The sequence below is a fragment of the Streptopelia decaocto genome (assembly GCF_964273445.1).
Source record: "Streptopelia decaocto genome assembly, chromosome: 1".
Lineage (NCBI taxonomy): Eukaryota > Metazoa > Chordata > Aves > Columbiformes > Columbidae > Streptopelia > Streptopelia decaocto.
In genome coordinates this window covers 41,016,212-41,027,162 of record NC_138663.1, presented here as the reverse complement: position 1 = coordinate 41,027,162, position 10,951 = coordinate 41,016,212, and the positions used below count along the sequence as shown (strand labels likewise).

The 10,951-nt window shown below is 56.0% G+C and overlaps 1 protein-coding gene across 2 annotated transcripts; it reads left to right on the top strand.

The window, feature by feature from the left end:
- Positions 1-1,447: 1,447 nt before the first annotated feature.
- TOB2 (transducer of ERBB2, 2) lies at positions 1,448-10,589 on the top strand. Of its 2 annotated transcripts, XM_082076326.1 has the most exons (3): positions 1,448-1,743; positions 6,097-6,267; positions 6,364-10,589. In XM_082076326.1, the coding sequence occupies exons 2-3, from the start codon at positions 6,183-6,185 to the stop codon at positions 7,203-7,205; spliced, it is 927 nt and encodes a 308-aa protein (XP_081932452.1). In that variant the 5' UTR covers positions 1,448-1,743; positions 6,097-6,182; the 3' UTR covers positions 7,206-10,589. The 2 variants fall into 2 exon arrangements, with proteins under 2 accessions (XP_081932452.1, XP_081932451.1); XM_082076325.1 differs by having other exon boundaries at positions 6,097-10,589.
- Positions 10,590-10,951: the final 362 nt, after the last annotated feature.

Below are 10,951 nucleotides of genomic sequence, written 5' to 3'. Positions count from 1 at the left end.
AAAGTATGTGGCCTGCCGGTGGCTGTAGGGATTTTATTTATTTTGCTCAGAACTGGTAACAAGCCTGGCTTAAAATAAGAGCATAGAGCTATGTGTGCTTTAAGCATGGACCTGACAAAAATGCAGACCCTGTAATGTTTCTCCATGCACAGCTGCTCTCTGGGACCATTGTTGCCATGGCTGGGTATCCCCTCCTACCCCAAAGCAAGTGCACTTGTTTCTTCTCGTTCTTGAGTTTTATTTGCCAAATAAAAGCCACGTGGCACTTTAGCGGGCAGCAGAGGTTCTGCCTTTGGGGGCACAGGTGCCTGCCAGCAGCCCATGACCCAGATGGCTGCGGTGGCCTCGTACCAGCCGCGGCACCGGCGTAACGGCTCTGCGGGCCCGCCCGGCCCAGCCGGTGCCCCGAACACCCCGCGGGGCGGGACGGAACCGGGAGAGGCCGCGGCCGCCTTGGCGACTACGACTCCCGGCAGCCCCGACACAGCCCCTCGCGCACACCCCCTTCCTCTCACTGGCTGGGGCAGCTCACCAATCCGAAGGCGCCGCCGGGCCTGGTCAGCCAATGGGAAGGCTGTTGCTAACACGCTGCAGTTATTTTTAGCACGGCCGTCGCTTGCACACCTTGCTGGTCGCTCGCCTCCGCCGCGGCTGGGCCGGCCCTCCGCTGAGGGCGGAGGAGCACAGGCGTGCAGAGACAAAGTAGTCCGTGGGGAGTGCGGTGCCGCGGGGTGTGAGGGGCCCTCCTTGCCTTGGGGTGTTGTACCTGCTCCTGCCGTCCCTGCGGTGACAGCAGCAGGCCTTGCTTGGCCTCGCCCCGTTGTTCCCGGAGGAGATGGGTCCACAGCTCCCCGCCCGTGTTTGTCCCTGGGGGTCCTTAGGGGTTTGCATTGAAGGAAAGAGCCGGGGTTACCTGTACTCACGCCCTTAGGGGCGCCTCACCCCCACACTCTGACCGCCCGCGCCGTAAGCGCGGTTTGGGGGCTCCAGCACGGGAGTTGTAGAGGCTCCGCTGGGTTGTGCAGGGAGGTTGCACCCTGAGGAGCCCGAATTCCCCAGAGCCCCAAAATGCCGGGTCCCGCCCAGCTGTGGCGGCGACTGCCGGGCACCCGTAGCGCAGGCGAGGAGACGGGCCGGTTCGTTCCGTCCCCGCTCCCGTCCGATCCCCTCGCTGTGCCCCCCTCCGGCTAAGCCGCTTGGGGAAATCCTCAAGTCAATCCTCATCCCCGCTAAACCCCCCGCCCCTTCCTTCCCCTCGCGCCCACAGTCGGTGCGCTCCCCGGTGCGGCCGCCGGGAGGAGGAAAAAGGGAGAAAAAGAGGAATCGAAGCCCCCTCCCCCCGTCCCCCGGGCGCTGCGGGCGGTGGGGCCGAGCGGGCCGCGAGGGGCGGAGGAAGTAGTCCCGGCCCGCCCTCCGCGGCCGCATTACGCTGGGCGGGAGCGCGGATCCCTGCGCGGGGTTGCTAAGGGTGAAAGTTTGCCGTGAGTTGGCTCACTTGGGGCCAGGGCGCGGGCGGCTCCGGGCTGGCGGGGCGGCGGCGACGACGACGACAGGAGCACCGGCATCCGGACCCCCACCTCCGGGTGTTCCGCACCACAGCCCCTAGGCCTGCCCCGCGGAGGAGCCGCACCGCCGGGGATAAAGCAACGGAGGGAACAGAGCAGAGAGCTGCACGCACCGTCCGGGCTCTGCCGGCAGCGCCCACGGCCCCCGACAGCCGCCGGCTCTGGAGCCGAGGACGAAGTAAGTGGGACCGGGGACGGTTCTTTCCCCCGCCACACCTTCTCGGGCCAGGTCCCCAAGCCCGCACCCCTTTGTGGGCTCGGCTTGAGGGGGCTCATCCTTCCCCTCCCCGCCTGGGGGGATAATTTATCCGTCCATGGAGCTACCGTGCAGCTGCCGGTCCCCGGCGGAGGATTAATGGGGTTTTAAGGGGCGGGCGGGGGCGGTAGGAGGGAGTGTGAAAGTCATTGGGCTGGTGGCACTTTGCAGTGCCCCAGTTCACCATTTTGTTCGGTCTGCCCCCCTCCCCAGTCTGAAGGGGGGACGGGGTGCGGCTCAGCCCCGCTTGGGGCAGGCTGGGCCTGGGGGTGGCGGCGGGTACCCTGGGCTGCCGGCGGAGAGGGGTTCTCGCTGGGGTGTCTCCCTCCCCGCACGGTGGGTGCAGCCTCCGCCGGCTCCGGGTGGGGGGAAGCTCGGGAACAAAAGAGGCGCTGCTGGGGCTGGGCTGGGCCGGGCGCCGCCGGCCCCTCTCCCGGCGGAGGGGCTCTGCCTCCCCTTGAAGGCGAGGGGTCCCGGCCGGTCTTGGGACGGGGTCATGCGGCTGCAGGGGAAGGTCGGGCGCTGGGTTTCCTTTGGGAGGTGTCGGGGGAGAGGCCGGGGGTGCTGCACCCTTCACAGCCCGAAACTCGCGGCACCCCACGGGGTGTGCGGGACCGGGAGCTCGCCCTTGAGGGGGACCTTTCCCTTCGCTCTTTTGGGAACCGCGTTTGCGACCCTATGTACCCCGCCATGGGGACGGGCAGCGGGGACAGGGGGGTGAGGGGCGACACGGGGCTTGCGGCCTCCTGGGCACTGTCCCGCAGCCGTGGGGCGGGGGGAGGCCGCTGTGGGGTGGGGACGCGCCTCCCCCTCCCTGCCGAGAGAGAGGAGAAGGGGGGAAGGGGGTTGCTGCCCGGCGGTCCGGAGCGCCGGGCCGCGGGGCGTGTTCCCCGTCGTGGGCAGCGCCGGGGCGGGCGGGCCCCAGGGCGCATGTGCCGTGGAAAATTTTGTGCCCTGCCTCGGCGGGCGAAGCGCCGGGCCGGGCCGGCCGCGGGGCGCGACGGGAGCTGTAGTCCGGAGGCGAAGTAGGTCGCGGGGAGGGGGGGAGCACTACACCTCCCAGAGTGCTCCGCGGCGCCGGGGTGGGGGGCGCGGGCTGTCCGGCCCGGTCACCAGAGATCGCCGCTCTCCCGGGGACGGGGCGGCCGGCCGGCTGCCGCGGGTGGGTCCCCGCAGGGCCGCTCACTCGACTGGGGGAGCCGTCCGTGGGTGGGGTTTGGGGTGGGGAAGGTTGGAAAGGGGCCCCTTGTCCCGGCCGGGTGTGGCCAGCCGTGGGACCACAGGCCGTCGTGGCCGCCGCCTTTTAAAGTCCCTGGAGATGCCCCTGGGGAGGCGGCGGCCTCCGTGTCCCGGGGCCAGGCCTCTCAGGAGCTGGGAGGGAGACTCGCAAGGTCACCTGCCGTGTGCGCGTCGCTGGGGGGAGAGGGCACCCCTCCCCTGTTTGCTCTCCTCTGATGCAAGTGGTTATTTGGCCTCTCTCCTCCAGCACGTCAGTGTGCCGATAAACAGGGCTCTGAGGGGATTCCTGCCTTCCCCCCTCAAAGCTGAGGAGCAGCTCTTTGTTTCCTGCTGGTACCTCGGTGTTATGCCCACGGCGCAGTAAGCCTTTGGCGATCCTGTCAGGGCAGGCAGGCCTCTCTTAATGGAAGACTTGTCAGAATACCTCTTACAATTTATATTTAGTTGTTTCTTGTCTTGCAGCCATGCTGCTCCAGCTATTTTTTGTTTGTTTGTTTTTCACTTCCATTTTATTACCACATTATCACATTTTGGTGCAGTAGAAAGAGATTTGAAGGGTTCCTACTGGAGCACATTTTACTGTGTCAACCACCTGAGGACTCGATGGTATCTCTGACTTTTTGTGCCTTCTGCAAGTATCAGCCCTATGCAGCTACCTTGGTAGGTGTTGGCATTATTAGGCTAATTAACTCATCTTTTTTATAGTCAGGGTACACAGTATTCCCCTTTTAGGGAGGGGGAGTACTTCTAAAAGAGAAGAAGAAAGGAGGCAGTGATTTATAATTGTATCTCCTCAATCTTTTCTGCAGGCGGTTGATGAGGATGTGGGCTCCTCAAAGTATATTGAGGTGTTTGTGTTGCAAATAGGGCGGTAACAAATTTTGGCCTTTGCTTCTTTCCCAATCTATAATTTCTGATTTCTTAATAGATTTTGAAAGTGGATTTGAATTTGTCACTCAAGGTTAAAAGATTTACAAATTTTCTGTTCTTTTCCTGCTTAATTTGCTGGGATCCCAAGCTGTCTTCTCCTTCAGATGCCTCAAAGCCAAAGGAGTAAGAGGGCTCCATGTAATCCTGCCTTGAGGTAGCATGTGCCATATAAGCTCTTGTTAATGTTTAGGTGTGCTATTTCAGGGGTTTCTCTGTGCTGTTTGCTGTGAAAATGGCTCCCTCCCATGCCAAGACTTGCTTTCTGAAAATGGCTTTTCATTGCTGTTCTCTGAAAAACTCTGGTTACTTATTTCTCTGGCATTTGTCTGTTCTTATTTTAACTTGGTTGGGTCTTGGTGACCTACCAAAAGTTGTTACATTATAGTAATTCCTTAAAGCAGGTTTTAAATGCAAGACTTCTTTTCCTCATTCCCTTGCCCTCATTCCTGTGTTTTTTCTTGTTGCTGACTCAAACCCAAAGGGGATTCCTTCCAGAACTGACCACCTTGTTGGCACACTTGAGGTGCGGGATCTGCTTCTGGTTACTGTCATCCTAAAGCCAAACCTTTCTGAACTCACACTAGTACAGAAAAAGCATAGAATCCTTATCCCTTTCTTTGTAATAAAGCCTCAAAATACTTGATGATTTCTTTAAAATTTATTTAATCCTTCTTGTCCACTAAACTAGACCAAGCAAACAAGTCTGGTCAGTTTTTTTTCTTCCTCCTGACCTAGAGCAGCATGGCTACCTGTTTGTGCTGCTGGGATTCCTGTTTTTTTCAGCGGAATGCTGACACTGTATGTTTGTACTCCATCCCCACCCCCAAATAATTGGTGCAAGTTGTAAACATGGGCTTGAGTGCTGCGTGAGAGCATCCCCGAAGCCCATTTTAGGAAGACGGGTGAGCACGTTGTCTCTGTTTGAGCAAGGTGAGGGCAGCTGGAGACAGAGCAGCCTCTGACTAAGCTGCCAATTAAAAACTGGATATTCTGCTTGTCCCTGGAGAGGCGTGGAGGCTACTGGAAGTTTGCTTCCTCCTAAAATATCTGTGGGATTTGTTCTCTTTGGACGGGTGACAGAGCACGGTGCTGACCTACCTGGGTTGGTTTGGGTTTTTTTTTTTGTACCCAGAAAAACATTGCTTGCAAATCTGTGTATAATGGGAGAGTTGAGTGTTGTGGTTTTGCATTGTGCTTTTATGGGTTCTCTCAATTTCAGAGACTTCCTTACGAGGGAGGGAAGGAGGATTACTTCAGTCTTTGGCAAGCAATTTTAGTTTTTTATTAAGTAGGTACCTGCTCCTGGCAGAGCTTGTCTTCCCTCTGCACGGGGATAAGTGATATGAGCTGTTTGGGACAGGCTCTGTTGGCACATGTGCGTTTTGTGACCCCCACACGATTCCTGCCCCCTCCTCCCCCCTAGCTGAATTAAACTGGGATTTTAGGCTTGTAGCTAGGTGGAGCCTCAACTGGGTACACTAAGATACATGCCTACCAGTCAAGGGGATAGTAAACAGGGACGGGCAGCTGGTGCCTCAGCACCCTCCCTCGCTCCTTCTCATCCCTTCTGCACCTGGCACAACCCCTGGGGCTGCCAGAGGAGGGTCTGGCCCCACTGTCCTGAGCGCGAGTGGGTCTGCGCGCAAGCTGCTGAGCAAGTCACAAGGCTGTTCAGGTGGCGGGCACATTTGTGTTGCGGAGAGGCTGGTGCAGGGGAGCCGTGCTGGAAGCAGCTGAGTGCCAGGACAGAGAGAGGTGCGTTCGATGTGCTGAAATAGCTCTGCCAGAGCAGACAGTTGGCCTGCTGAGGTTTCAGTGGTGGTACTTGGCAGAGTGGTAAGTATAATGTACGTGTCTGTGTGGGGGTAGTAGCTACGCCCTTATTTCTTCCATGGAGGAGCAGGGAGATGCCTCCCCACCAGCATCTCTCCATTTTGATGGCCAGTAAATTTGGGGTGATTCTCCTAGAGAGTATCACTGCTCATTAGTATTTGTGCAAACCACTCATTCTGCTTTTGTTAATGAAGAAGCGTGGCTGTTTATCTCAACAGGTGGAGAGTTGTTGTGTTCTCTCATTTTCATCCATCCTTTTCTCTCTTTCCCTAGGTCTCTTTGGAGCCAAATCTTGTCTATGCGTGTGTCATTTTGTCTCTTTTAATACGCTGCCCTGACTTGCTTGCTGCGAAGGGAGTATGCATCTGGAGATCAAAGTTGCTCTTAACTTCATCATCTCATACCTGTACAACAAGCTTCCTCGGAGGCGGGCAGATTTGTTTGGTGAGGAGCTAGAGCGCCTGCTGAAGAAGAAATATGAAGGTCACTGGTACCCAGAAAAGCCTCTGAAGGGATCTGGCTATCGCTGTGTTCATATAGGGGAGACGGTGGATCCGGTGGTGGAGCTGGCGGCCAAGCGGAGCGGGCTGGCCGTGGAGGATGTGCGTGCCAACGTGCCGGAAGAGCTGAGCGTCTGGATCGATCCTTTTGAGGTTTCCTACCAAATCGGTGAGAAGGGTTCTGTTAAGGTCCTCTACCTGGATGACAGCGAGGGCTGCAGCGCCGCAGAGCTGGACAAAGAAATCAAGAGCAGCTTCAACCCCGATGCCCAGGTATTTGTCCCCATCGGCAGCCAGGACAACTCGCTGTCCAACTCTCCGTCCCCCTCCTTTGGCCAGTCGCCCAGCCCTACCTTCATCCCTCGCTCTGCCCAGCCCATCACTTTCACCACTGCCACCTTTGCTGCCACAAAATTCGGCTCTACCAAGATGAAGAAGGGCGGAGGAGCCGCGGGAGGGGGCGGCGGAGCAGGGGCTGGGCAGCAGCCAAGGATGGTCAGGTCTCCCACCACCAACCTGCTGAAGCACAAGGGCCTCTCTCTGTCTATGCACTCTCTGAACTTCGTCGGGAGCGCTGGAAGCCAAGCCCCGCAGTCGCAGCTCTCCCCCAACGCCAAGGAGTTCGTTTACAGCGGCGGGTCGCCGGGAGCCAGCAACCTCTTCTTCGACGGCATCGGCAGCGAGAGCCAGGCCGGCAGCATCCCGCCAGCATCGCAGTTCAACGCCGGCACGGGTGGTACCTTTGATATGGCTCAGGTCTTTGGTGGCAGCACCAACAGCCTCTTTTTGGAGAAGTCTCCCTTTGTGGAAGGACTCAGCTACAACCTGAATGCCATGCAGTATCCCAGCCAGTCGTTCCAGCCTGTCGTCCTGGCCAACTGAACAGGAGGAAGGAGAGTATTTTGGGGTGGGGAGGGAGGGGGCGGGGGGAACAAGAACAAAGCAAACAACAAAGAGGGAGAGAAAAATAGAAATATACAGAAAATATTCAAATCTTATAAATACAGCTTCTTGGGAAAGAGAGAGCCCAGTGTTGTTGCGCTGTGCTGGCAACGCTCCTGAAGCACTGACTTGTTTTTTAACTCAGTCCCTGTGCTTTTTTCCTACTCACTTTTTTACTCCTTAAACGAGTCTTGGGATTTTTTTCAGTTTGTGTTCCCCCTTCTCCCACTGCAGCCCAGGACTGGTGCAAATATAGGTCACGATGCTCCCGATTCCCTGCGCTCCCTCCCTCGCCAGCGCTGGACACACGGTCTTTCCACCTGTGTGTAGGGATGTCTTCATACCAGCTCGCTGGAGGAGGAACAGGGAGAGGATGAGTCAGTGTCTGTAGAGACAGAGACACTCTTGTTGTGTGCTAGCCAGAGATAGGTGGGTGGGCTCGCTTGTTCTGTTACAGCTCTGCGTGTAGATGGAGAGCATCTACTGTGCCCACGGGCACAGGCCGTTGTGCTGTTGCTGCTCCAGGTTCTCTGGCCCCAGCTGGCATTAGCTGTTCTGTCTCTGTGTGGAAAAGCAAAACTCTTCTTGACCCCCTCCCCGCACACTACAGGGAGGGCAGAGCGTTACTGTGAAATGGCTTCTTCCCGCTCCCTCCCTCATCTGCGCTTCCAGCTGTGACTACAGGAGGGGCGGGTGCTTTGAACTTGGTGATTCTGGTTACCGTCCCCTTCTGCACGTGGGCCTGGGGACCTTCCCGTGCCCTCTCGGGGCTGGCCAGTCAATGCAGGTGACAGCCCCATGTGTAGAAATGCCACCCACCTGTCCCTGTGGCTGGGGGAGGTGGTGCTGAGCCAAGCGGCCCCCCTTCAATGCTGTCCCTGCTTCCCAGATGTTCTCCCCAGCAGCAGGGGCCAGCATCCACCAGTGGTCATCTGGGGCGGCTTCCTGAGTCCGAGATCACGTTCCCTGCTGTGAATTCAGCTTCTTGTCTCTGAGGGAATTCCTTCCTTTTTAGTTAGCGAGGCAGCACTACTTTTGAGAAGGAGGAAGTGTGATGTTGTCAAAGCTGCTCTCTTGAGTGGTAGCGTGAGGGTTTGTGCTTTCAGCCAGGTGTGCACCTGACTAAATCTGCTGCCCTGGTGTTGTGGAGGAGGTGGCTGATCTGGCACAGGAGGGAAGCCCTTTGTCTAAACTTATCATCCCAGCCAGGTCACGTCGGCATGGACAACAGCGAGCTCAGAGCAGAGCGGGCATGGGCACTCCGAAGGTGAGCGGCCATCCCAGCACGTGAATGTCCGGTGCCTCCCTGCCACAGGGCTGGGGTCTGCGAACGTCCCTGCAGTTTTGGGACAATGTGCTGTGATCAGGCGGTAGTGGCTTCTCAGCCAGGTCGTTTCTGTGTCAGGGACTCCTGCACCTGCCTTCCCAAGAAGCCAAAGGAGGGCTGCTGCTTGTTGAGGCAGGGTGGAGGCTCTCCAGGTGGGAGGGGAGGTCTCCTTGGAGGTTGTTGTGGGAGTGTGGAAGCGTGCAAAGAGGAGAGAGGTGGAGATGATGAGACTCCAGGCCTTAAAGTTCTCAGTTTAAAAAGAAAAACAAGTTTTTTGCTGCTTCCCAGACTTGAGGTTTGGGTTTCTTTTAATTATGTCTCTGGAGCACTCTCTGAAACCCACTTCTCGTGTATCTGCTGAACCAATGTGCTCTTTCAAGACATCCCCGTTCCTGGGGAGGTGGGCTTGAACTTGTGCTTTTCCCGCTCCCTTCCCTTGCGCTGAGATGAAGCACTTCAGCCCTCTTGTCCTCGTGTTGCCAGTGAGCCTTTGCAGAGGCAGGGGACTGTCCCAGGGAGATGGGGGCTGTCCCGAGCAGGGAGGGACATGGTCCTGACCTTGTGCCCAACGTGGGTTCCTGAGCAGGCTGCTTGTTACCATCCAGCTGTGACCACCATGGCGCTGGGTGAGGAGAGCAGAGCCCAGGTCACTTCCCCCAAACCAGCACCCGTAGTCTCAACCCCTGCAGGTTTCCAGATTGGACGAGTTGCTGAGGAATGGCTGAGCTGTTCGGTTTCCCTTTTTTCTTTTCTTTTTTTGTTTGTTTGGGGGTTTTTTGTTTGTTTTTTTTTTTTTAACCCCTCACTTAAGGGACGTTACCACTGCCACCCCGTCCTTCTCCCCGGGAGTGTGCTGCTGGGGGCCAGCCCACTCGCCACACTGGATTTGAGGGGTACTCAGCCCACGATTGCGGGACCTGATGCAGTTGTCCCCCACCATCCCCACATTTGGCAAAGCCACCTGTGAATCGCTGCCAGGGGACATCGTGGTCCCCGAGGGCCCAGGGAGGAAGGTGGGGGTGCCCCCCAGCCACCTGCTTATGTGTGTGAAGCTTCGACGCTGCTTATACCCTGCCACACGTAATTATACCTGCTTTAAAAATAGTGGTGTGAGTGAAAGGAGGAGGGACCAACCTCTTTGTGTCTTAAAAGGAAAAAAGCGTGCTTCAGAAACGTTCCTCCAGTGTCGGGCAGCAATGGAAACTAACGGCCTTTTCGGGTCTTTTCTAGTCTTGGATGTAGGCGTTCAGCTTCAATTTTATTTTTTAAAAACCTGCACTAATTTACCTGGTTTCTTAGGAAGAGAAGAGAGAAAATTTTTTTTAACTTTTATTTTTTATGGGTTTGTGTTCTTTTTGTTGATGTCCGTTTGTATTGAATAATTTGCTACATTTGTAAAATGTAAGAGGTATATATAATATATGTATATTTCTAACGTAAAAAAGAAAAAAACTGTAATTTTTTTCTTTTCAAGATTTTTTCTTAAAAAGAGGAGAGAAAAAAAATATTTTTTCAGGAAAAAAACTTTAAAAAAAAAAAAGTGGTGAAGATTCCGTTCTCCCCACTCAGCCTCCCCCCTTTGCCACCCGCCCCTCTCCGGGGAGCGAATCGCCGGTTGCCTTGTGAGAGAGAATGAGTGAAAGAGGACAGAGGTCTGTATGTCTGTCTCCTGAGCGGAGGGTTTCTGTGTGTGCTCTGCTTGGGTTTCTTTCTGAGAAGGGGCTACTGAGAGGGGGGAATCAGGGGGTTGCTGTTTTGTTTTGTTTTTCTTTCTTTTTAATTTTTTTTTTTTTAGTTTTCTTTAGCGAAGGAGGAATACAATCAGAGTTTTGTATTCAGAATGTTGTGCAATATTTTGGAACGGGACATTGGTGTGTCTAGAGATTTAGTTAAAACAAAACAAAAACGACAAAAAAAAAAAAAAAGGTTGATCAAATCTGTACAGTTTCTATTGTTCCAGATTTTTTTAAGTTTGTATTAAAAGCATGAGATAATAACCGGTTGTTGTGTGGTGTGTGCTTCGGGGCGGGGGGCGGGGGCGGGAAACACCTCTGCTGCGCCTGTTCCCAGGCGGGGGGACATGGTGTTGTCCCTGCTCCCCTTTGGATGAGCCGGCGCTCGGTGTGTTCCCCTCACAGCAAGGTTGCTGGCTTGTGGTGCGCTTGGCTGAGGTTTCACTCCATGGGGAACAGCCCAGGATGCCCAGGCTTGTGTGACACGGCGAGGGGAGCCGTGTCTCCCTGACCTCCTGTGCTGGGGGAGAGGAGGGAGCGGGACACCCTCCCTTTGGCACACGGTGCTTTGGGGGCCTTCAGTCAATCAGCAGAGTTCCTAAAATACCCAGGTTCTGTGCCAGGGC

What these genes read in the sequence shown, in the direction of transcription:
- TOB2 (XM_082076325.1), top strand. Translation starts at nt 6,183, where the DNA reads ATGCATCTGGAGATCAAAGTTGCTCTTAACTTCATCATCTCATACCTG.